Here is a 26,674-nt window from a genome sequence, read left to right as displayed (position 1 = left end):
TTAATTGTTAGTGTAGTGGTGGCTCTGGTGTGTGTGTCCTCGTGTGTGTTTGTGTGGGCTGACAGCTGGCCAGGTTCGAGTTGGTCTAAAACCATGTGCGCTCTGTCAGGGTTGTACAGGCGCCTTCTTTAGGATTGATGAATTGCCTGCTTTCTTGATTAAACCCTCCGTCACTTCCCAACAAAACAAAAAGCCCAACACAAAAAAAGAGCGAGTTGAGGGGAGGAGAGGTAACATGTCAGGGAAATCTGTCATCTGCAGTCACATCATGTACAGATGTGATGTGCGGGTGCTTTGACATTTATTACCAGAATATTAAAACCTAATTCACATTTATTTTTCATCCCTCTTTCACTTGACAGTTCAAGCTCATTTGAAGAGTTATCAAGTTTTCATAGCAGCCTCAACCTTTTGCTGTTCTTCACCAGCATTGCTTTGATCCACGCCAAGTCCCTTTGCCAATTAGCTCTGTCATATATTGACAAAAAAAAAAGAGACAAGGAAAAAAACAGTATAGTTTAAAGATACTGAAACTTGCATCCATGAAATGTGTCTTAAAGATTATACGTATAGAAAGGTTGTAAAAAAAAACAGAATAATAGTCTAAAATAAAGGGATGAGACATTAATTCTGTCGTGTATAGTTTTCACCTGATAAACCTGATAAAAACGTAAACCTAATAAAAGGTAATACATTTACATATCTATCGCATTAATCAAAAATAAATCCTGACATTGGCCCTGATCTAACGTAATATGGAGAGCAATTATTTCCCGATCCATTAGAGGAACCTCAATTAACAGACACGAGACAATTCATCCTTCGCAAGAGGAGGAGGAGGAAGAAAATAGAAGGCTCAAAATTAACTTGGGTTTGCAAAATATCTTGGCAGGATGACAGTGATTTTTGATTTTCAGGAAACAATATTAGAATTCTTATTAAACTATGTGCATCTGCTTTTAATTTGCTGCAAATAATTGGAAAATGCAATGGAGCTTTCCAATTAAAGCTCTACTTTATGCTGTTTAATAATGCCCTCATAATATTATAGTTTATGAAATGACAGGTGAGTTGGTGTATGAATAAAACATAAAGCCCCGTAATAAGAGACAGAAAAAAAAAAAAAACGAGACGGTTGTTGGGGGGCTTTTAAATGCTCCACATAATTTGCATATATTAATCTCCTCTTTTCAGCCTTATCAAGTATTCCACTGTATTTGAAGTTAAAATAGTCATGACAGGCAGGGGTACGCTTCGTTTTTCCAAGGATTTATTACTTGTATAATTCTGGATCTTTAATAAGCCAATATGACTGATCCTCTGAGTTCTGTGGAATTTGGTTAATTGTTCCAGATGGTGCTCACTGATTATGCAAAATTACTTTCTTTCTCCTCTTTTTTTCCCCCCCAACTACACCATTTCTTGATTGACTAACATGGAGAAAAAAGATTATTTTTGGCGCCGCACTTTCATTAAGAGGGTTCTCATCAGGTTTCAAACAAAAGTTCCATCTTATCTTCCTGTGTAGTTCTGGGCGAGGCGTTGCAGAGGAGGAGGAGATCAGTCCACTCTTATCTCAAACCGTGATGGATCTCAACTGCTTCTGCACCGCCGGGGTTATATTTTAGAATAACACAATTCTTTAGGCTGAGGGATTAAAAAGCGCAACCTCTGGATAGTGACACAAAAGTTATTATTAGTGTATGCTGTTCTCTTCTTTCTCTTTTCTCTTCTCTTTCTGTCCCAGAGATTAATGATATTACTAAGCAGCAGGGTTGGTCCTCCACTTGCAGCTCAGCTCCATCCACAACTCACTACGATTCTGTTTTGCATCAGCTAAACTGAGCTGAATGAATCATTTATGGAAGTGTTATGGGGGAGGTATGGGCAGATTTACTGCCCCGCTTTTAGTAGAGATGGAATGGGATTTCTATGAAACAGATCTTGATGTCTGAAGTAATGCCAAAGCTTACATCAAGACATGAAAGGAGCGCTCTTAAAATCCACATTTTGCCTCTTAATTCCCCTGGTCAGCAAAAGACAAAACAGAGAGAGAAGTTCAGCTGGAGAATCGTATTTTCACCTAACGTCAACTCACATGCACATGTTCACTGACGTTCTAATTTGAAGCTTTGTACATTTTTCAGTGTCAAACGTTTGCTTTAATTCAGCTCTTTGCTTAATCTATTCCAGCAATTATCTTATTGAAATCAAGGCGTGTAGTTCAGAAACTGTTCGAAAATTAAACGTACCATTTTACAGCTATTTCACTTTGCTAAGTAATACCTCCAAGATTTATTCTCTGTGAAAGTTTTAATTTAAATATCACTGTTAGCAAGCATTTCTAGTTTGCCAAGATGATCCATCTCTTGCGTCAGTGCAGACTATTAAAACGCTGATTAAAAGCAGGATCACCATACAGGTGTTTGTTATGATGACGCCAGTGAAAGGCTGAAGAGGGCAGATGATGAGGAAAAAAGATCACGTGTTCGATCCCACAACGCTCGGTGTCAAGGAGATTTTGGAAATGGCAAGTAGGTAGTTCACAAGCTGGCTAATGTTAGCTTTCTGTGCTAGCTTCATGTTTTAGAAAACTCTCTCGAGGAAAGTTACTAAATATCTTTTGAACTTCAAATCCACTTGTTTTTGTGTATACATGAGCTAGCTGGTGATAACCTAGTTGACATATTTGAATGCTAGTTAGCCTGCTATTCAAGTTAATGTGCCAAATAGTAATTGAGAGATTTGTGCTGCTGTGGAAGTTTAGAAAACTACGTATCGGCTTCCATGGTGACTGCTTAATCCAAATCTCTTAACGGATTATTATTTCTTCATATTACTTGGTTTTCAGAACTAGTTTTAATGAGTGTTTTCATAATAACAGATAAGAAATTGGATTATTACATTTACAGAAGGTGTGTACTATATCAATATACAACAGTTATTATGGTTATTATGGTGGTCCTAAACCCCAAATTTGACTCAGGGCCCCACAGTGGCTTGGGACGGCACTGGCTAAAGCATGGAAGCATTCATTGAAGTCTTGTACATTGGAGAAGCGATGAAAAACCATTTTTGTTGACTGTGTTTGTGGACTGTGAGCATTTTTCTGATGTGAATGCTTTCTGCAGAGTGACCTAATATCCCGGGGGATTATAGTCTGGTTTATATATGTCATAGACATCAGACACAGCTGCAGATCATCCCAAGGAATATAAATGCTGTTCGATACCAGGATGAGGCTCTTGTTTTCTTTATTTTTTTAGCCTGATAACACTCGTCGCTAGGTTGTGCTCACAGTCTCTGGTAGCTAAAAACACCCCTGTTGTCATGTCCCTTACTGAGCATCTGTGGGATGTTCTGGACCACCGGTACAGCAAAGTGTTCCTGTTTCTGGGAATATCCTTGAATGAGGCAACATTCCGCAAGTCTCAGTCAGTCATCTCATTCATTCTGTGTGAAAGAAGTGTACCACATTACAAAATGCATGGTGGTGACATTTCATGTTCCTGTGTTAATATTCTTATATTTATGAAAGAAACTTTACCTTCCCTGTGCTGTATATATGGAGAACATTGGTAGCATTGATAACATTTATTTTGGGGATTTTTTTGTTTTTGTTTTAGACTTTTTTTTTTTCCCCCTCCAAAATCATATTAGTTGTGACCATATACCAGAATGTGGCTGGAGGCAGGTGGACACAAACACAGAATACAGCAGCTGGCAAGCAGGTATTTTAACATGAAAATTTACTGCAAGAACAGGAAATACCGGCGGGGAATCCAGGAACAAAACAAAATTGAATGTGTGACACAAAAGGTGTTGACAAAATAAGCAGATGGAACCGAGGAGCAGACAATAACTAAAACACGCTAAAATGCAGCAGTGCTAAAGAAACGTGAGAGAACACAAGGGAAGGCAGGAAATAGTGGGACCAAGGCAGGAAATAGTGGGACCAGGGCCCAGGCCGACAAGGATGGGTGAACCTGGTGAAGACGATAAACAGGTAGGATGTAAGAGCAAAGAGAAACAGAAGAAGAATGGGGACTCAAGACAGGAAGTAACTACAAGAAAGAAACTATTTCCAACATGCAGAAAAACTACTTGTCCAAAGAGGACTGTGGGTCTGCAAATGTCTTCAATCACAAAGTTCTTCTGGACTCTTACAGAAGAAAGACTCTTTTCTCAGAAAAGAAAAGTTGGTGTCAAAAATCCTTCGGGATTATCAAGGTTTGGTTGCAAATCATGAACAATCCCAGTGTGATGGTTCCAGTAATTATTTTGGGATCAATTCTGAATGAATCGTAATGGAATTTTTGGCCGCAGCCGAGAGGCCCTCCGGCATTTTGAACCTTTATTACAGTCAAATGTGAGACTTTTAAATGGCTTTACATTTGCAGACCATACTGGACTCTGGAGTCTCATCCCTCATTGCTTTCCCTCCATCCCTGAGATAGAAGCAGTGCTCCATTAGTTCCAGTGTCCAGACGTGGACAGCCTCAATGGATGGGCCTGTCACAGCTCCCTCATTTGCCCCATGTACAGCAGGGTTTGTTATCATACATCTAATTAGAACTTGATAAAAAATATTTCACAAAAATTCAGTCATTAAATATAGTTTAAGGAGATTTATGGTCAAATATGCCTTAAAGATCTTTTAATGGCTCTGCTGACTTGTTAAGTTTGTAATTAATGATCTTCTAATACATAGTGTGGTGTGATTTAGAAAGCACAATGAGATTCTGGGAATGAAGTCGCTTTGGAAAAGGGCATCTGGGGCTCCCAGAAGTTATATTAAACAGTTCTGCTCAGCCTGATTCGTTTAGAGCCATGAAGTCTGCTTTGAAAAAGTTGAAACATATCAGCTTTTTTTTTCTTTTTTCTTTTTTACATGGATGGGGCCGTGTGTGTGTGTGTGTGTGTGTGTGTGTGTGTGTGTGAGATAGGGTGAAGGGAACAGAATGTGGTTTTAGAAACGGTCCTTTTATTGTTTCATAATGGTCAATTAGTGTGTACAGAGAAGTCCTGCGCTGTATTCTAGAGTGGGTGTTTTAAAGTCCATTGTATAGAAGCTTGAGAGGGAATGGAAAATATCTTTTTCTTTTTTTAAATAATACCCAGTAAAACTAATGGCAAATGCATATGCATCAAACTGTAAATGCATTATACTAATAACTGTCGGCTGTTTCACCAGGAGAGTAATGGTGTCCTTATTAGCATAATTAATGACAAATGGCAGCGCAGCATTGGTGGATTGGTTCTAGGGGATGATAAATTGGTGGATGCCCAGGTTAGTGGCTGCCAAGGAGGCCTCTTTGGCTGTCATCCCTCCTGCTTCTGCTCTGGCACAGTTCATTACTCACCATGTGAGATGCCACTTTACATTGCCTGGTACTGTGAGCATGGAGAACTTAATAATGCCACCCGCAACCACGCAGGTCCCACTGCTTTACAGTGCACAGTTCAGAGGGCAAGTAGCACAGTGAGGGCTCGGGGTGGTGGGCAGCATGGGAATCGACTCCTGTAGCCGCGCTGACCAAAAAGGATCCCGCAGTCGTCAATAAAGCAGGGCATCCAGGGCCATATGATCCAGTCTCCAGTGCTGGTGAGTGTTTCTTGTTAGGATTTCTGAGGTTCGCCACATCCATCGCATCATTACGGGTTAGTTTGCCCACAGAACCGCTAATTAAGAGGGGATTTGTGTAATTGTGCCTTCTGCTGTGTCCCATCCGGCACATGCAATTTACTGTCAGCCCTCTGCCAGCTTTAACACTTGTCCAGAGAGGCGCACCCCATTTATACACACATTCTGCTGCACATTTACCAGCAGCCACAGCTGGGGATCAATGCTGGGGATCAACGCCGGTGCCATGGCAGTGTCTTAAAAGACACCGTGAGGCTGATTGCTGATTAAAGTCTGATTGTGCATTTAATTTCATGAGATTTCTCAATCTCAGCGCTTCCCCAGTACTGCTAGAAAAGCCAAATGGGCAAAGAATTTTACACTTAATAGCCCTTTAATATAAACACAATCTGACCCGTCTTGTAGTGCCTGCATTGGGAAGTTATCACGCTACACACACCTCCTCGGAGCACTGTGTGTTATGCAGCAGTGTTTGCGGCCAACTCACCATAGGTGTTACTGGCTCTGCCCACTTTCTGGAAGATTGATGGACCAGAGCCCGACTGGGACTGCCTCCTGGCTCCCTTCCTACTACCAGATTTTAAGGACTGCTTGTCACAGATGGAAAAGTAAGTGGGTCATTCTACATAAGCTTGCCATTTGCATCCTACTGGTTATAAAAAGTTTTAATATCGTGAATCTGCCAGCTAAATACACCGACGTTATGGCATTGGAATAGTTGTATATAGAAAGGCTATGATCTTGTGGCAGTTTGACTTTTAATTTTTATTTGAAATTACTTTGAGGTGCCTGCCAGGTCGCTCCCCTGGCATTTAAACGAGTGAGTTTGTCTTATTGATCGTTGTTATAATTCAGTCAAACCGCACAAAGAGTGTAAATTCTAAACTCTCACACACTTCATACTAAATGAGAACAAAACGCCAAAATACAAGTTTTCAGTCAACACTAAATTTAAGCAAGTTGTTTTTTTTTTGTCAAAGCAACCATCAAACACATATGCAGCTTTAATCCCCAAACAGAAAAAAGTACTGGCATCAAATACCCGGACTTAAAAACTCCTCTATGGGTTTCTCTATTTAGTTCAGTTCATTTCATGAATTTGTTACAGTTCAATGTGTAATTAAGTTGGAGTCCTGGCTTTTGTATGATATTCTTTCAAAATGAGTGAACATATCCAAAGGAAAGCCAACACACCTTTTTATTACAAATTATAATAATATTTTATTTCGGATTGAAGAAGGAAGTTTGTGTCGAACGACCGATCTCTTCTCTTCAGCTCTACTTTCTCCTCTTAAACCTGAGTGGAGCAGCACCGTGCAGCCTCTCAGCTTGTAGGAAAAAAAAAAACACGTTCATCCAGCAGATGCCAGGCGCACTCTCTTACAGTAGCATTAAAAAAACATTTAAATTAGTTTACATTTTTGAGCACTCGGGTAAGATGGGATTAATATTTTAGTACGGTGTAACTGACTTGCTGTCATGAGAATTGCAGCAGAAGCTTGGGTACACTAGACTGGGGAAACACGCTGTAAATGGTAGGCAGAAACAAAAATAGATTTCAGAAACCCTCAACATCATTTGGGTGTGTGTGATCTATTTTAGAACCAATGCTATACGCTTTCTAAAATGTTAATTGACTCCCCAGTAAACAGTTAAATAATTCAAAAGTTACACTTCCACTTTTGCAAGTAGGATTTTTAACACATTGAAATTTTTTTCTATCCTCGTCTGTCAAGAGGCTTGAAAAAAACGGGGAAAAGATAAAAAGGAAAAGAATGGGTTTCATAGAGCCGTAGTCATTAAAAGAATCTGAAAATAGCAACCCGCTATCATCTGTTCTCATAGCACGGGTCAGGAGCTCTGACACCTCCAAAATTCCTCCTGTCAGGGTAGGGGGCCATTTGTATTCTCTCTCATTAGGCAATTTGACTAATGACCTGCCGTGGCTGCAGAGCTACTGAGGGACCCGAAGCCTCGCACCCTCTCTCTCACAGCAGCCTGAACACACACCCTCTATTGGAATGGCACAGATGGCATGCCCGGGCGACAAAATAAACTACAATATGTCTCCGAGATGCTGTCAGGCCTGGGCACCATTTCTCATGTCAAGAGTGCGGCTAAGGGCTGTGAGTGGGCATACGGGGGTCCTCCTCCAGCTCTCTGTTCATCTACTCACCATTATCTGCAGAGGTGACAGAGCGCTGGGTCTGCAACCAGAATAGCATTTCCATGGTCTGCATAAAGAATCCGCCTAAAATTGTGAGTCTCAAAGACAGGAAAGGTACGGCGGTGTCTAGCCTGGCTGCGCAGGGAGAAAAGGCAACATCCTTTTGTTTGGAATGTGAAATCTCAGCGCTTCCAGATGAAGTTCCAACCTATTTTTGAGCTTATTAGTTTGTCTTATTTAAGGATGCCTAACAATACATTAATCACACGTAAGAAAGTGTAATAGATGCTCATTCGCACTTGCAGCTCATTTCCTCGACTAGCGACTTCTCACCTAATTCAGGTGCTAGACGGATTCGCTCAAGTAATCGTACCAGACAGAGATCAATGCAATTCTGCTGAATTAGTGAAGTGTAAAATAAAAGTTCATCAACATTCCTAAAGTGTTACCTTTGAGTCTTGGTTCAGGTAATATGGGGTATGCTCGATCACCCACGCATATTTTTCCATCAGTCAGTGTCGGAACACAACTCGGTGTGGTTTATGCGTGTGTGTAGGTGCGTCTGCATGCACGGCCGTGTCTGTTAGAACCACAGTAATGCAATGTATGGCACTGCTGAAGTCCTGGGTGACAGTGCATCCAACAATGGAAGAGTGAGGGATTAGTGCTCAGCCCAGCGTACGAGGGAGCCCTTCCCGCCCTGAAACAGCCATTCATCTGTGCCCAGGGGCTGGAGATGACAATGCAGCCATTGCTCATCGCACCTGACGGAGCCATTAATAAGGCAATGATCCACACGGGGCCTGTGCTGACTCTGTTCTTTACACTACAATCACTCAAGCCACAGGGTCCTCCTTACTTAACGCCACCTCTGTGCTCACCACCACCACCATCATCATCATCACCATCATCATCATCATGGTCATCGTAGCAAAGATCCTGGTTGACGTTTTCATATTGACTGCTCTCATACACTCCGAATGCCAAATAAGTACCTCACACTGCAATACACTGGTGAGTTAATGGACTGTAGCCTGGCCGTTTGAGCTGCTACAACATGCCTCATAATGGGATTCCTGGTCAGAAGATTGTATTTACATTATCTTTGCCCTTTGCACCTTTGGATTTCTCTGCGCTGGGTTATCCATTTCTTACCACCAAGTCATCTCCAGCACCGTTCCATTTGTCTGGATGTGAGATAGTCGCTCTAGTATAGATGGCGGAGGAATACAGAGTGAGATCTGCTTTTAAATGTAATCCTTGAGCTATAAAGAAACTCTCCGGCCTTCAGCGATGCACATTCATCTGTCGGTGCAGCACAGATCCATCAGCAGCTACAGTCCCTGCGTCCAGTTCCTGGCTGTTGTTTCAAATGTGTTCTCACTACTGAACTCTGTAGAAACGCAGTAGCATGTTAGTGTTCACTGGTTGTTATGAGCTTAAACAAGCAATCATGCTCACCTGGTGCTCTTGGCTCTGCTGGTCCGCATAGTAATGCAGGAATGGCGTGATTATTGGCTACCTCGATTGCTCGCCATTATAAGGAACTCCAAGACTTAAATAAGAAAAATTCATTAACGGTTTATGATTTATTTTAGATTTTAGTGATCTTGTCTTCAAAATAAAAACAGCAAAGCTATATTTCTATTTTATGGAGTATCTCAGTCTCCTTTCTCATCTTTTCCGGTGTAGAAGCAGCTAAGCTCGCAGAACCTTTCTTATTTTCAGGGTTGAATAGAGTAATTGATGTTTAGCTTGTACTGTATATGCCTACAGTATTTAAGCCAACTGGAATGCTGGTAAATACTTAAATGTTGACACATCGACTGGTAGAACCAGTGAAGGAAACTGAGAGCATATCTCCTCGTTGCTATATAGGCTGAATTGATGTTCTTATGAATATATTGCCTTTTGTGATTATCTCTTAGTTGTGAGTAATGGTTACTGTGATTGGATATCTGAAGTATACTGTCAATCAAATCAAAGACACGATGAGGCGGGGTCAAAGCAGGTATGAAGGGCCTTTGGTCGATAGAAACTAGTGAGGTCCAGGAGCTGGCAGCTTTTTATTGCTACATTTTTACTGTGGTAGATGATGAGAAGCCAAGAAACAAAATAAGCTCTCTTGTGGTTGTACGGGTGAGGGTCATGCTTTGATTACAAAGATCACATTGTACTACACACACGTATGGAAAGGCGCCCAAGCGTGGATCTGTGCAATAACCAAGAAAGGAGAGCGAGTCCGTGAAGTGTCAAAGTGAAGGATATTTCACAATTTCATACTTTGAAATATTTCTATGTACGGGAAGGACCAAAAGGAGCCTCGGCTCCAAATCGATGACTCATCAACAGCTTGCATTTATGATTTCCTTTTCCTGTGCCAGCAGCCCTGATGGACTGTGGGTAAAAGAACACCAGTTGCAAGTTTGGCCTCCTGATATTTGGGGCTGCTGTCGAAGCCAGCGGCAGCAAGTTTTGCACCTCCAGATTTTGGAGTTTCATAATGAAGTTGAGCAGCTGCAGTTTTCCCTTCAGTCTGTAAATGAGGGGCTTTGTGTCCCCTGTCACCCTGTGTTAATTTGGGCCCTAATGTATTTTATAAACAAAGGGCTGCTCTCTAGCCTGACAGTCGTGACACCTTGATTCCAGTGCAGGATGCATGCAGTACAGGGTTACACCATTAATAATCAACTGGCAGCCATCACACCATTTTAACCACGATCATTATGATAAAGGGCATACACTTAATTACAGGCCTGCTTAATTATAGCTCTGTTGAAGCTCGTTTGTTTGGTCAAATGCTAATTATACCACCACGCTCTTGGCAAGTCCTCATTTCAATCCACTTTTTGCCAGCTGAACAGTGCGGCTTATTTTCATGCAAATTTGATATCTGGTGAACGTTTTGTCTCTCTTCTTTCCATTTTTCTGTGCCTAGTATGAGTGTGTCTTTGTTTGTGAGGTGAACATCTCGGAGACAAGACGGAATCGGGAATAATCAAGCGTAATTAAACTGGAAGAGGGTTGGGAAGGGCTTGCTTGGAGGAGAGAGTGTGGAGGTGTTCAAATACAACACGGAATAAAAAAAAAAAAAAAGCCTTTCATCTGCTCTCCAAAGACGGAAGGAGGGGAGGTGCCGGAGAGCCTGGGGATGTTGATAGCGCCACTGTTCTACATTTAGTCTTGTTGAAAGACTTAAGAAAAAGGAGTTGTGCTCTTTTGTATAAAAGTCATATTGTGTTTTTTCCTCATTTTTTTCCAGCCCTGGATGATGTGCCCTTTATGATCTCCCAGAAGTTCTGTGATGAACCCAAAGAGGTAAAAAAAAATAAAAAATACTAGCTATTGCAAAATTACATTTAGTATAAAGAGGGTCAGACCAGATACTTGTCCTGCCACCAAAGGCTGCATCACACTCATGATATTTGGTCCTTTCCTTTCCTTTCTTCTCATTTCCTTCCCTTCCTTACTTGTCATTTCTTTCCTTTCCTCTCCTCTCCTTTCCTTTCGCCTGCTCTGGTCCAGACTGAGTGATGAATGCGTGCAGTCAGGCAGAGCTGGCTCAATGCAGTCCATTTGGCTGGCTGGCGGCGGTTGTCACTATAGCCCCGTTTGTATTGACACAGAGGGAGAGGATTAAAGATTTTAAGCATGCTTACTTAGCCATGAGCCTAACCGCCATGTTTCTTGTGTGTGTGTGTGTGTTTTTTTTCTTCTCTTCTCCCTCCTCTCCATGCTTTTGATTTCAGATGCAGCAAGTCAATTTAATGGGCATTACGATCAAATCCCTGGCAGAGATCGAGGAGGAAGTGAGTAGAGGCTGCAACGCTCGGCTGCCGCTGCCGCCGCTGGCCCAGAATGCAAAGCAAACAGTCTTGGGGTTGTAATTAAGTGTCTGAGACAGCGAGGCCCTGTTGGCTCCACTAAGCCCCAATTGAATAAAAGCATGGCCTGGCTAGGCAGCCATTCTCTCTTAAAAGCTTCGTCTCCTGTTCCAAAACACTTGACTTTTATTCCCCAAGCCTCCTCTCGAACAGCTCAATCTAGCATCTCTCCCGAGTGGTTCTGGAGCTCCTCTGTTCAAAATGATGGCCGTATTCTGAGCGTTTAGCTTTCTTAAGTTTCTAATCAGCTGCACTGAAAAAGTTTGATCGTGTGGAGGAAGTGGAAGCGCTCCAATTTCCTCCCCATTTCTGATGAAACACTGTAGCCTGCAGGCATTCATAGGAAGAAAATCCTGCGTGCAGCTCCTTCTTAAGAGCCCATGTGTTTGTGAGAGCCAGCAAAAGAGAGCAAGTCTGTGTGTGTGTGTGTGTGTGTGTGTGTGTGTGTGTGTGTGCGTGCGCTTTAAAGAGAGTGACAACCCCCCTTCTCTCTCATTAGCACGGTATCTTGGTATCAGAACTGCCAGGAAGTGACAGACCACTGTAAAAGAACAGGTGCTGTTGGGTTTGAGATGTGTTACAGAGCAAACACTCCCTCATCAAACCGGGTGTCTGTTCTGCTCTCTGCCTCTGTCTTCTGTCACATACGATCCAAATCACACGGAGTCGCCATCTTGTCATATGGTCATCTGATTGAAGCTCATTGTCAGCGCAGGTATTAATTGTGTGTATGTGTGTGTGTGTGTGTGTCCAGGGTGGAGGGAGCCTGGCAGCTTTCCTCCTCTCCTCTCTCCTCTTTGCCTAGCCTCCTTCCTTCTTTCTTTCCTTCTTTCCTTCCTTCCTTACTCCCTTCCTTTCCAGAGAGTGTGATTAGCAGGAGGACACATGGTGAGCTGAGCTGGGGAAGGGAAGGGAAGGGCATGAGAAATCATTAATTACAGCCGCGCTGGAGCTGATGAAGTAAATGTGAGATAGTGTAACACACAGGATTTAGTGAAGTGGACGACAGCACAAGATTAATGGCGGGGCCAGGCTGATGAGGATGAAGTCACAGCTTAGCTTGATAATTAGTTTCCAAGTGGAAACATCCCTCACCATTGTGTTATTTTTACTTCTCTACACTTATTATTATCCCACGGTGATATCTGGTGAAGAAGGGGAGAAATATGCTTTGATTTTCTCGTTAACACGGTGAACATAAGCGCTTTTTATAAAAAAGAAATTGCATGCCGTTTCTTTGTGTAATGTGCACTGCTTTTAAATCATTATTGCACCATAAATTGAGTTTTCCAGGCAGCTCGTTCTGATGTGATAATTTAAAAAGAAAAAAGAAAAAAAACACAACACTGAGGTTTAAGAAAACCAGCCTTAGTGTGCAAGCACCAGTCTCTAAATCATCTCCTCCTGTTGTCCAGGAGGGGTCACTGTCCGTGCAATGACTTTTTCTCTCTCGTCTCTTTAGGAAGCAAGGAGCGCTCTCAGCAGAGTCTTAATTGCCTCATTTCTAAACCCATTAAAAATATAGATTCATGAAAGAGATGTACTTTCTAGAATTCTACATATGCACATGTAATTGAGGAAAACTGTTGTAATCACAGCCACAGTTGTAGATAAGAGCATTTCCTAACAGGCATCACTTAAACCATGTCTCCGATGATGTTGGTTCCAGCAATTAGGCATTCTTTTCATTTCCCAAATGACTCGCAAAACTTGCGGATATTATAATTGCTTTTAGCCACGCATATCTAATTTGTGTCTTTTTAAGTGTTAATTAGTAAGCGATTTAAAGTGACGTCTTTATGTAGTTTGCTCTGCTGAAAAATGTTGTTGGCGGCTGGCTAATGATTTTCAGAGGGAGAACGCTCGGGTGGAGGGAAGTGTGTACGCACACATGACAAGATTTTCATTAGCACCTACGTATGATGGGTTTTCAGTATTTGTAGCGAGCTATCAGTGTGTTTGTGTGGTTCCATGTGAATGTATGCAGGGAGAGTAGTGTACAGGGGTAGGTGTGAGAGGGAGAACTCCAAATAGAGGTGGAATTAATGAAGACAACATGTCACATATTTTTGGCAGTGGAGCAGGGACAGGAAATGAAGCTGGGCTCGTCTGGGTGACTGCCGCCCATGTTCTAGTGTGTCACTGTCCTGTCAGCCTGTGTGTAAAACTGGCAGACATTGATACATGCTCTCCCTGATAACACCCCATTCCCCCATCCATCATCCACACACACACACACACACACACACACACACACACACACCCTCACTCTCACTCTCATACACACAGTCATATATACATTCATATATATAGATATATATCTATATCTATATATATAGATAGATATATCGATATATAGATAGATCTATAGATATATAGATACAGATATTTATATATACATACACAGCAGTATTTATTTGATGTGCCAGATGTTGAGGCTGAATCTTTGTGTTGTGGAGCTGAATCTCATCACTGCTCGCAGGCTCCTGATGAGATGTGGCAGGTTTTGGGGGACTTGGAGTTTCCCATTGAGTGGACGAACATCAGGGTAGTTGGTATTTTGATGGAGAGGAGTCGGCTTCAGGCAGAGTTGCATCGTGGCTTTTGTTGGAGGTTTGGAAACTTATTTCAGTGATCATACAGCATCACCTAGTGATGTGTTGCAGTAATACAACTAATTTGAATTCTGAATGGCTTAACCTCAAATTAAAAGCTGCCATTTGTACAGCTGCAAAAATGATTCGGTTTCTTTACAAAGAGAATAATTGCTCACCATGTTGATAATCAGTTGTTTTTCAAGGAAGAAATTTAAATATTTGCTGGTTCCAACTCCTAAATATCTGAATGCTCTTCTTATTTGTCATATTATGTCATAAATTAATAGACTTTGAACTGCTGAATGGATAAAAAGAAGCAGGATGAACTCGTCACTTTGGGCTCTGGGAAATTGTGATGTTAAGTTTTCGATTGCTGATGAAAATACTTCTAGTTTCAGCCCAAAATATTTGTTATGATTGCATTTTGTTTTTATTTCTTGCCATTTTCTGTATGTAAAGCACTTTGGAACTTGTTTTTGAAAAGTGCTCTATAAAAAAAAAAAAATTATCCTGAATTATATAGATTTATAGAATAGAATTTAGAAAAATGGGATTACCTGTCTTGATTTCTAAGTTTGGTTTTGCAGAAAAATTAGTCAAATATTTATTTTGTCTACATGATGGTTTATTTAAATTTGTGATATGAGTCAAATATTAGTTTAGAATCAGTATATTTAAGCAGAAAATACAGACTTTCTGCCTTTAATGCAATAAAAGCGCAGCATGTGTGACGTCCTTCCCTGTGATGAACAGTGATGGCGGTGTTGTGCCAGAGGGGGGCAGTGTAGGTTCATTTCCCCTCATCACCCCACTCTAAACAACCGTGTCAGGGGCCACTTGAGTATTTCAAGCCACCAAAAGAAAGAATAACGGTGCAATTTTTTAAAAATCCGTTGTTCAATTATAAAAAGATATGGCAATCAAATAACTGGTAATATTTATACAGTTTTGATCCCCCAGCTAATGCAGTCCGGTGATGTTCTCGTCTTTAACAGTACGTTCTCACTCATGTATTTCTTCTTCCTGTGTAGTTTCACTACAACTTCAGCACGGAGCGAAGCATCGTTGCGTAACTTCCCTCCAAACTCCCAGAAGATGTCGGAGGACAAGGCAAGAAATAAACTGATGGACAAGAGAAGAAGGAACTGGCTGAAGTAACACAAACTGTGTTTTAATTTAAGAACAAGGAATTCTTGTACGATGATGGATTCCAGGTCAATGACTTGAATTATTGTTGTAAATGCACAGATATTTACACTACGTGCTGTGGGATTTTCTGACTTAATTATCCTGTACGATTTTTTTTGAAACCATTCTTATCTGAGTTATTTAAAGCACTGAAGATAAAACTAATGTATATCTTAAAACAGATCCGTTTGTGAAGTTGGCTCATATTTTACTCATCAGTCAGTAGCAGTCAGGGGACAGCAGAGGAACCTGAAGGAGCCTCGACTCAAACAAACACCTCTGATGTCAGCGGGACTATCTCTCAGTCTCAGAGTTCATCATGAGCAGCGTGCAGCAAGACTGAGCAGCGCCCTGGGACACTGGAGCCTTTACCCCACACGCCAGCCACCTCAGCAGGTCCTGGAGAGGGGACGTTAGATAGCGTGAAATATCTCTCTGTTCCCCAGTCCTACAGTGAATTTTCACATTCATTTAGGAAAACGTGTAGAACGACTGACTGGAAATCTGTCTCTGTAACGTGAAATTTATTACAAAGTTAATATCGACTCTGATTCTACGGTCATTCTCTTAGTGTGTGTCTAGTTGTGGTTTAAAGACTGAGTTGTTTGTTGTCTGTTGGTATTTTATGTGACTAAACACAAGAGACGAGTTTGGTTTTTTTTTTTCCTCTTTAACAGACACAGACGTGCAACTTTTCCGCCGTAGAATCAGAGGCAGAGTCTACACTTGGATACCAGAACGTCTTCTCACTCCTATTCACATGTGTCATTTGCAACTAATTAACTTGTCAGAATCCATTTGCGCCTTTTTTCCGTTGTAATTAGTATTAGAAACTTGTTACTGGATGAATGTCCCTGTTGTTAATTAGACTCTCCCCCTGCTAAGTTTGTATCGATTCTGCTAACAGCGCAGGTATCTACCCTTCCTAACCAGAATCCCTCGTGACTTTTGGTATTCACAGGTGTTAAATGAAGCGCACAGCAGATGACAACCCTCTACGAGGGCACGCGTTAACTCCTCTGTTCTGCCGCTGGGATCAGAGCGACGGTCTGAGGAATCTTCTGCAGAGGGAACAGCTTTCACGCTCCTTTGTGAAGGTGACATTCGTGTCAGTGATGCCCTGCAGCACAGTGACAGGCTCCGACAACCTTCCTCCCCACTGTGGATAAAACACACGCTGCATGCCATCTGTACCCAGAGTCACACGGTAGTGCTAACTCTGCATCATCCACTAGCGCACTCTCGCTGTGTACAAAAATACATAAGAGAAGTTGAGGGAGATGAGAATGATTATTTATTTAAGGTAACTGTGTCACTTCTCTCAGTCTTGTGTATTGGTTCCAGGTAATATGTACTGTAATAGTAAAACAATACTCAGAAATACTACAAAACTGGATCCTAAATGACAAAGCCAATGATGATCTATTATAATATTATTATTATTATTAGCAGCAGCAGCAACTCCTGAAAAAAGACCTAAAGTAACACAGAAAATGTAAAATACTTCAGTCACAATGAAATTGCCCAAAAATGATTAATAACAGACAAAAGGGCAACACCACCACATAAGGGGTTGAGGGATTCCTGTTTGTGTATTCGTATTTGCATCATTTATGTTGAGTCGGAGCCACAGAAACATTTACGTTAAACAACAGTAAGTTAGCCTTATTTAGAATAAAAGTATGCTCTTGGTTCTTAGGTGGGCTGTAGCCTGGAACTGCTGGAGCAGAGCTTTTATTTGTAACCTGACATATTTTCACTTGAACCCACCAAAACAAAGCTCTTTCGCAGTTTGTGTATCTGAGATGATGCACACCATGGTAGAACGATCATTCACACCCAGAAAGTGTGTTTGATGGCTTCAGTGTGTGTTTTTTTTTTAGGATATTTGATTTGTAACTATAACCTACTTTAGTTGATATTTACAGATAAAACAAGTTAAAATGATGTTCAAAATTTGTAAATTCCGAAAAATACATTCAAACCCTGCGAATCTGAAGAGGTCTTGAGTTATTTTACACAGCATTTTGAAAAGCCCATGAATCTCACCGCAGTCATGCAAAGACATTAAACTGCTGGCAGATTTGGTTTTGGCTGTCATGAGGATTATTGTTTCTGTAAAATATTTAAAAGAGGAGTTGATGTATTTAAACGGTTGTTTTGTAGGCTGCTGTTCGTGGTGCTGTTGGACTAAACTGGGTTTTACTGGTAGTTTATCTTATCTTAATATTTGTCCATCACATTCATTAAATGAATTTGACAAAACATTAGCAAACAGTCTCACAAGACAGCCTCCAAACTAACAGTTAAAATGATTAACAGAAGTCTCAGAAACAGAATCAGTAAATACTAAGCGTTATAATTCTCATTATTTGTTTCGTTTATTATTCTCTTCACAAACCCTGTCAGCAGTATGATACGTATTTATTGTTGTTTCCTGGACGACCAAAGAAGGAGAAACGTAAGCAAAACTGGGTTGATCTAAATATTGACCGCTGGACAAATATGGATGTAGTGCTGTATCTGCTGATACCTCTTGGTGATGGGCCGATATTATCGTGCCTCCCTAAGTTGTTTCCTTTGAGACCTGAAAAGTAACTCGAATGCAATTTGTGTGTTTTGAATTGAGTTGTGTTTGAACTGTTATCGAATTGAGAATTGATATCAAAATTATGAGATTTTCACAGTTGCGTGTCTCTGATCAGCAGCAGGCTGAGCCAGCGTGACGTTTCATCGGCAGGTCAGACGTGTGGTGTTTAGGGTGAAGTCGATCACCAGTTTGTGTTAATGGTGAGAAGTAAACGGGGAAGTCACACTGTCCAGATAAGAAAGACAGAAGAAGCACACCTCCTCACACCCAACACTTGGTTTCACTGTTCCACTCACTCTTCCATATAATAGACTTGACATTCAGAGGCCACATTTTAAAGTTTAAATGGATTTGGGTGGGTGTGGGTGGGTGTGTGTGTGTGTGTGTGTGTGTGTGTGTGAGGAGGGGGGGATTTCAAGAAGCCATTTAAGGCTGTTGGGAGTTTCACATCTGGCAGATCTGTTTCAAGGCATCTTTTAAATTCCCTCACTATCTCCAACCTACCAGGCCAACTTTTGGCTCGCTCGCTGCCGCGGTGTTGCTCACAGGATTTGGCTCACTGAAGCTGAGCTGAACTGCAGAGCAGCACATCAAAGCCCCACCCTTTGCAAGCCTGCCAGATGTCCCGTGGTCATTTTTAAACTCACACCCTGGTGCATGACATGGAGCGGTGTGTAAGCATGTAGACAGAGGTGGATGGGCCGCTTGGAAATTGGAAAAGGAAGCCTGTATTTATGAGGTGGTTGGAGGTGCTGTGTTAAGACGGGCTTAGCCTGCCACTCTCCCTCTGACAGCCCTGTTTCCCCTGAGCTGGGGTGACCAGAGACAGATAGAGGTGAGGGAGTGAAGGCAGGAGGCCTGTCAAAGCAGGTCCAGACCAGACCTGGACCCTCAGTCAGCACAGGTGATGCAGGAGATGACACATTAATGTTTGTGTGATTGGTGTTTTATCAGCAAGAAGACGCATGAAACATAGATATTGTTCATCCAAACGAGATGCCTTCCACCCAATGCATGCTGGGACAGGCTCGAGCTCATTAGCCTGGAAAGGAGAAGCTTGTGAGAAACATGAACTCACGTCTTCCAGGAAACCCACAGATAAAAGGCAGTGGAGTCATTACTGTACCAGTGAAATCCAGCGGTCCCTCCTTTCTTCGCTGCGTGCTGACGTCATCAAACGTCCCGCTGAGACTCCAGGAGATTAGATGTGTGGCCTTCTCCACACTGCCACCTTAACAAGCCCCCGGGCTGCACTCAGAGGGGAGCAGCACATCAAATCTATCTTCCCCAGCTAGAGGTAACATGAGTGATCTCCCAGAGCAGGGATCCCCTCTCCTCCCCCACGCGGCGTCTCCCCTCCCCTCCCCTTGCTCCCTCTGCCATGGCGGCCAGCCCATGTGAGTCAAATTATTGTAATTGAGCAGGGATGTAGTCGGGTGTGAGGTGATCTCTCTCTTCATCCCCTCCCTCCTGCTCTCTCTGAGATATTTCGGCACATGTTGTGAAATGACCAGCAAACATCTTTTCTTTTTTTTTCTTCCCTTTCTTCCACCTAACACTGCCTGTAACACAGAAATCAATTAACTCCTTTCAAGTCAGATCAAAGGCCCTAATCGCCATCCAGGTCTCTCCACAACCTGAGGGACAATTAGGTCTCTTTGGACAGCGACAGGCTGGACAGATGAAGGGAGGCCGCTGCCGCTATCGCCACCGCCGCTCATATAAACAGTACCTGTGAGGGAGACAAACAGGACGGGATTGGCTGGAATTTCCACCAGATTCACCGGACTAAAACGACAGGATAGTAGTTTAAACCATTACCATCTAAAAGTTGATTCACCTCTGTGTATATTTTAGAGGATGCTGGCACTCCAAAGTCAAACATAAGTGCCGCTGCGGTGATACAAGAGAGATCTGTTTGGGCTTTGGGGGGCAAGTGGAGCTTTCGTCCACAGACAGGTGCACTGACCCTGTCCACCCCTGAAGGTGCCACTTGCATTTTATATGACATTAATGGCTGGCTAGCATTTTTTAACAGCCACCTGGATGCAATAAAGGGGCAGCTCCTGAGCTCTGGCTGCCCAGAGGATTTCCCAGCAGCTCCCGCGGGACCTCTGGCTAGTTAAGATGTTTATTAAGCTGAAAGTGGTCCAGTGGGAAAACACAGCACTTCTGAGAGATTCGGGCCAGCAGTTTTCTTGTTAGTCGGAGCGCTCCCCTGAGAATTGGGTTTCTTTTCCTTTCAAACCTCAGAGGGAGGACGGGGTCAGTTCACGGGGCCGTGAGGTTGACCGACTGGTAGTTACCAGACGCATGAACCCAGGAATTGAAATATCCAGAGACATTCCTCATCTGAGCATGTTAAGCAAACATAGTTAGCTTGAAGTGCAGTTGTGTAGCCATTTTAAAAATGTGGGAGCAGCTAAAGGAAGTGGGATTCTGTGAGGACGTTTGCTCTCGTTACAAGACGTGAATCTCCAAGCTCTTTCACAAATGGAGATGGCTGTAGTTTAAATGTATTTAAACAGAAGTCATCTCATGAGAAGGTTTGGGGATCCAACTGTTGCCTCAGTGCAGATCTTGGTGATGTTAGTTCTACTTTGACCTCAGTAAGCTCTGCTGGACCTCTAGTTCAAAGCCCCGGCCTGTAGCCCGAGGCGCTGGGCCCTAATAACTTCAGCTAGCCTGTTAGCCCTCGCCTTGTTTCCTTATCCCCCGCTTTCTGCTGAAAGGAGTTTGGGAGAGGAATCCTCCAGTTAAAATAATATCTGTAGAGGTGATACTTTTTTCTTTCGTGTCCTCGTTTTGGTCTGAGAGCCAGCGGGGAAGCACATTGTGAAGCGAGCAGCAGCACGTGCAGCCAGTGATGGGTTTTTAGTGCTCTCTGCCTAATGTTCAGGACAGATTAGAAATGCTCGCCTGTGACAGATGCTGTCTAGATCTTCACTACCAGATCCAAGCAGCTGCAAAACATATGGTGGATTTCTACCTTTCCCTCTGAAGTGCAGCCTATTAATGACAAACTCGCAATCATGCATGCGCGCGCACATACGCTCACAAACCAAATCAAGCATGTCTGATTGAAACCGAGAAAAAAAAAAACACTTGTGGCTGAAACCCAGTGATGTTTTATAGCTGCTGCCACATTTTCCGTATCATTCATCTGAAATTGTTCACCTCTGTTTATGTTTTGTCATCATCTTACATCCAACGGCTGATTCCAGATATCAGACCCTGATTCTGTAGTTGCATCTGCGGTATCTTTCACTACTTCAGCCACAAAGACTGCAAGCACATTCAATTTATTCAGCCGACAGAATTCCACATGAGGAGCGGGCAGCGGAGGTCCACGCTTGTTGTTCCTGGCACTCGTCCTAAAATCATGCTCCCGGCCTCCTGCAGCCTCCACTTTTTCCCTCTTTTTTTGTCTGAGGAAACATTATTTTTGTGCAGACAAATCCACTAAATAACATGATCATCTGACGAAAGGGGCTGCAAATCTTGCACCAGCTGAGGCGCTTTTGCTTGCATACATGGGAGGTTTCCTGCTGCGACCGGGTAAATAATGCTTCCATCAGATCTTTTTTTTTTTTTTTTTTCTCCAAGTTTGTAACAAGTTTTTGTTTTTCTTTCTGTGTGACCCGTCCGCTCAGCACCTCTGTGGTGGATATTAAATAATCCTCATTGAAGAAAGTTAGAAATACATGGGTTTTTTTTTTTTCTCACGGGAGACCTTTGGGTCCTTTTTGTTTGAAATTACACCGAGCAGATTTAACTGGCATTGAGTTTTGACTGGCTGTCACTATCAGGGAAAAACAAATACATTGTATTAAAATAATTACTTTAATTGTAATTGTCTTTAATTTGTTTTTTAATACATTTTAATAACAGTCTATTAAGAAATAAAATTTTAATGACTTCAGTGCCCTATGAATGACAGAAAACCCATTATGGGACCATATTGTAGTACACAAAAAAATGTAGGACTTCTGGTAGGACTACAGTTGTGTTACTTAAAAACAATGTTGATAAAGATGTAATTTATGCAACGCTTTTTGTTGTCGTGTAATCATACAGTAGGTGATACATATTTGCACGTCTTTTTTTATCCAAAAAAAGTTGCCGAAAAGGAATTATATGAAAGTAGAAAACTAACTCAGCATTTTAAATCACCGACACTGAAGTAGGAATGATAAATATACCATAAAGACCTCCTTTATAATAATAATTATCTCAGTGTGCACTAAATAACAGGAGGTTTGATGTTGAATTTACAGCTGCATCAATATTGGTGGTCACAGTTGTGTTTTCTGTTTACAGGAGCAATGAATCTCTGAAGGAGTAGCAGCTCTTTAGAGTTCATGCTCATAGAAACTCTCATGGTCAGTGAGTTTTTTTAATGAATAGAAAATTTAAGGCAATAATAGAAAATAAGTCCGTAGGTTCCTGTATTGTTACCTAAAACATCACAATTATTAAGAGGTAATGAAATAGAAAAATGTAATAAATATGAAATTGAAGTCTACCAGTAAATGCTTTTAAATTACATCATTCGCCCAAAACAATATTGAAAGGCAAGCTGATTATCTAATAAATACTATAACAACTTTAAAATTAATATTTTTTTAAGCAAACAAAATAAAATCACTGTTGACCTCAATTTAAATTCTTTAAATAATACAGTTTTATTTTCGTGCGACTCGATTTTATACAACTTGTTTTGAAACAGTTTTGTCTGTTTCCAACCCCGTTACTGGCAATTTGTGTGTGTGAGTGTGTGTGTGTGTTGTATGTGCGTGCGTGCGTGTGTAAAATGGATGAGCAGAATGAGTTGTACTGCCTGCCTCTGCCCAGCAGGGGGCGGCGTTGTAGTTCGGATGGAGCAGCGGGTCCTGGGGGGTCTCGGGTGTCATCATCACGCATCCGTGAGGTAATTTGTGTTTGGCCTGTCAGGTGACACGTGACTGTGTCCTGTATCCGTGACATCAGCAGGAGCGCTCCCCGGTGAGGAGCTGAGCTCAGGAGGATGAGGGACCTCCTCACATTTACCGGACTGTTGTTGTCGCGACGGTGTGATGTCACTATCCCGTTATAGCCTCATTTCATTTTATCTTCTTGTTCGATCGGCTTCTGATGTTTGTGGGGGTTTTTTTTCTCTTGGAAATGTATCGGTGCCTTATCTAAATAATCAATGAGAAATAAAAGAAAATCTGAGGCGACTGGAAAACTTCGATGTAGAATATTTTCCTCTCCCGGCCGCAGAAAAGCGTTTAACTTGGTTTCTCTTGAAGCGAAACATGGAAACGATATTTAATATTTATGGAACTTTCGTCCTATAAAGGCTGTGTTTCTATAATTTAGTCCAAGCAGAGATTTGTCATTTTCAAAAATGAGTCGGGGTGTTTTGTTTTTTTTATTTTATAATGTGTCTGTTAGCAGTTTCTATCGTAGGCTCGATAATTGTATTATTGTCCGTGTGAGTTCTTTAAATTTAAAATAATTTTAATGTTTATTTCATCACAGTTTGCAGTAACTAACAGTTTTCCTACGTGTATCAACTCATGTCTGTCAGATACTTCCGTTCAGCACTCAACACACACACACACACACACACACACACACACTAAAAAACCCGCTGAATCCAATAAATGATAACATAAACAAATGTAGGCCCGTCTGGAGGGACAGTGCTGTGTTCTAATCCCCGGGGAGTCGGGATTGTCCCGCGCCATCGTTCCTCTGGCAGTCGAATAAAAGGGCCCGGACGCATAAAAACCAGAAATATGAATAACTTCACTACTGCACCTGTGAATTTCGACTCTACCAAAATAAAGCCTGTATACATGCGAGCTTTCTCAGCGTCAGATGGAGTCCAGTTGTCGGCTGAATATTTTTTAATCAAAGCGAGTTGTTAAATGTGTGTGGAGGAGCCCTGCGGCCTGCGGGGCCCGGAATCTCATCACCCGCTTGTTATGAGGACACGACAGTGGCCCTCGGTGCAGTCACAGTGCATCACAATATTAAAAACACACGCACACACGCACACACACGTCCAGTTACAGTAGATTCGGCATGAAAACACTCCGTTTGACCGAAGAAAAAAAAATTATATGAGAAGTGGAGAAAAAAAAAAGTTCTGCTGGAATGCCTGTGTTTTCCAGCTTCTTTTTTTTTTAAGTAAAAACAGGAAGAAGTAGCACGATGGCGACTTGAGAAAGGCTCATTGCAGATCAAAGTGGCGTAGGCCTACAATTTGGGGGCTCCACTCTGTCCTCACCGGCGGCGCTGCCGCTGCTGCTGCCGGCCTGAAGCGGCGCTTTGTTCCAGGGAGGACCGGAGTACCTCTCGCCGCCGCCGTGCGGATCACCGCGGAGGTACACGGGACGCCTGCTCATCTGAATAGGTTTCTGACTTTGGAGATGATTGCTTTTCTCGGCTTGTGGGTGTCGTAGCCTCCGGGTTTTGCAGCTATAGGGAGCAGGTCTGACATGTGCCGGGTTATTGGAGCCCGTGAGCCTTCAAAACGGACACGTATAATTACCTGTAATAATATAGTCCGCGTTAACAACTGTACTTTACCTTAATTGAAGTGTTACGCCAGGCGCTTAAATAATTAAATTTAGTCAACTCGTGTCTGTCGCTTGTCTCTTTGAACCTCCAGGTATGATCAACATGTTGACTTCAATGATTACTTAGGAACATTTTAACGACTATTTCTTTCATTTGTAACGCTCATGTTCATTAAGGATTTTTGCTTCATTGCACATTTCAACTATTGAAGGCCTCTCGTTTTATTTATTTTTTTCTTTTCTCTCTCTCCCTGTCTCTCCTTGATAACTAGACTCACCGTGATAACTGCCACGAAGGAACCTGCCTCATTCTGGTGTCTCTTACCTTCTGATTCCACTGGATGCAACAGCTCTGGATGCGTTAGAGTAGTAAAATAAATGCCAAACTTTAGGCACCAGGGGTTTGTGAGCTACACGCACGCACACACACACACACACACACACACACACACACACACACACACCTGCCGCAGCCTTGTTTCTATAAAGTGAGGGAGGGCCTGTCATGTAGGGGCTCATTAAAACACCGCCGGCTAAAGTTGCTGGATTGATTTATTGAATGAATGGTTGATGCTCTCATTCACATAAGTGACCCTGCTGATAATTACCGCTCAATGAATGGAGGGGGGGGGGGGTGCAGGTTCTGTAGTCTAGATATAATTGTTGTTTAAAATGTATTGACTGTATGATATCGATGCTGCTGCTCGGTGAGATAATCTAATAGGCTACATGGATAGGAAGGAGTGACTGCGTCCGTGCTGATGGAAGTGTTCATTACGGGCACACATGAGTCACTTTATGGGAATATTTGATGAAAAAAATATAAAATTACTCCCCCACGGCAGTCCTGTGTGTTTTAAACGCTCCCAAGTTTGTAAAAAAACAAAACAAAACAAAAAAAACTTAATATGTCAACCGCTTGAGAGACCCTCTGATATCTGGTGCAGTTCCCCCAGTGGCCACCAGAGGTCAACACCAACAATCTGCTCTCTGTTCGCTAAACTGGGCTACAGGTCATCATCGCCTTGATGCTCCACAAAAACCATCAGAGGCAGGCAGGCAGGCAGGCAGGCCGGCCGGCCGGCCAGGCGCCGGGGGTGCAGGCCGCCCGTAGTCAGTGTATGATTCTGATCAGGCTGATGTACGGGCGGAGCTGCTCACCTTTAATGTCCCTCCTGCAAGAAATTGTTTTTGCAGAGGAAATGTCCAAAATGTATTATTATTATTGTTATTATAATTGTTATTGTTATTATTATTATATAATTGCCATTATTAATGATTTTATTAATATAATAATAGTGATTTTTACTGAGGCATGCTCTCAGGTTTACATGCTCTCTACTATCTTCTCTTAAAAGCTGGATGGGGAACATATTGCATAAGACACATATATATGTATAAATATATATGTAAATATGTGGATGTGTATATATATATGTGTATATGTATATATGTGTGTGTGTATATATGTGTATATATATATGTATAAATATATGGATGTGTATATATATGTGTGTGTGTGTATGTTTATATATATATATATATATATATATATATATATATATACACATATACACACACACACACACACATTCCGTTGTTTGTTCTTATTTTTTATGCTTTGCCTTTTAGCTTTTTTTTCAATTGTATTTTTGTTGCGTTTCAAAGTTCATTCAAGTGATCTTCATCCTTGCTGCGTGACGTCGCAAGCAGCAGCAGTGTGATATCAGCCAGGCCTCAGCGCATCAACCCTCAACACGACACAAATGTCCACGGTTCTCGCTCAGTTATTCTGTATTTTCTGTTTGTTTGGCGGATTTAAAGAGGCTACCACACGTCTAAATCCACGGATCATTCCTCACTACTATAATGGATCTTTTAATCATATTATTTTTTTCTTTTTGAAATCATATGTGTGTGTGTGTGTGTGTGTGTGTGTGTGTGTATGTATATATATATATATATATATATATATATATATATATATATATATATATATATATATAATGTGTACATTTGTGTGTGTGTGTTTAAA

General features: G+C 41.8%; 1 protein-coding gene across 5 annotated transcripts in view; it reads left to right on the top strand.

Moving 5' to 3' along the window:
* The window catches only part of mvb12bb (multivesicular body subunit 12Bb), a 35,157-nt gene extending 19,622 nt beyond the window's left edge, over positions 1–15,535 (top strand). For 3 of the 5 annotated variants that reach the window (XM_086205491.1, XM_086205490.1, XM_086205492.1), the window contains exons 8-10: positions 11,074–11,129; positions 11,561–11,620; positions 15,324–15,535. In XM_086205491.1, coding sequence (XP_086061617.1) covers positions 11,074–11,129; positions 11,561–11,620; positions 15,324–15,365 — 158 coding nt within the window. In that variant the 3' untranslated portion in view covers positions 15,366–15,535. The remainder of the gene's footprint in view (positions 1–11,073; positions 11,130–11,560; positions 11,621–15,323) is intronic. The other 2 variants (XM_086205494.1, XM_086205493.1) reach the window with 1 other exon arrangement.
* Positions 15,536–26,674: the final 11,139 nt, after the last annotated feature.

Source organism: Aulostomus chinensis, chromosome 6 (assembly GCF_037954235.1).
Source record: "Aulostomus chinensis isolate RoL2024-O1b breed Wild chromosome 6, RoL_Achi_v1.0, whole genome shotgun sequence".
Lineage (NCBI taxonomy): Eukaryota > Metazoa > Chordata > Actinopteri > Syngnathiformes > Aulostomidae > Aulostomus > Aulostomus chinensis.
This window is presented reverse-complemented; position numbering and strand designations above follow the sequence as displayed.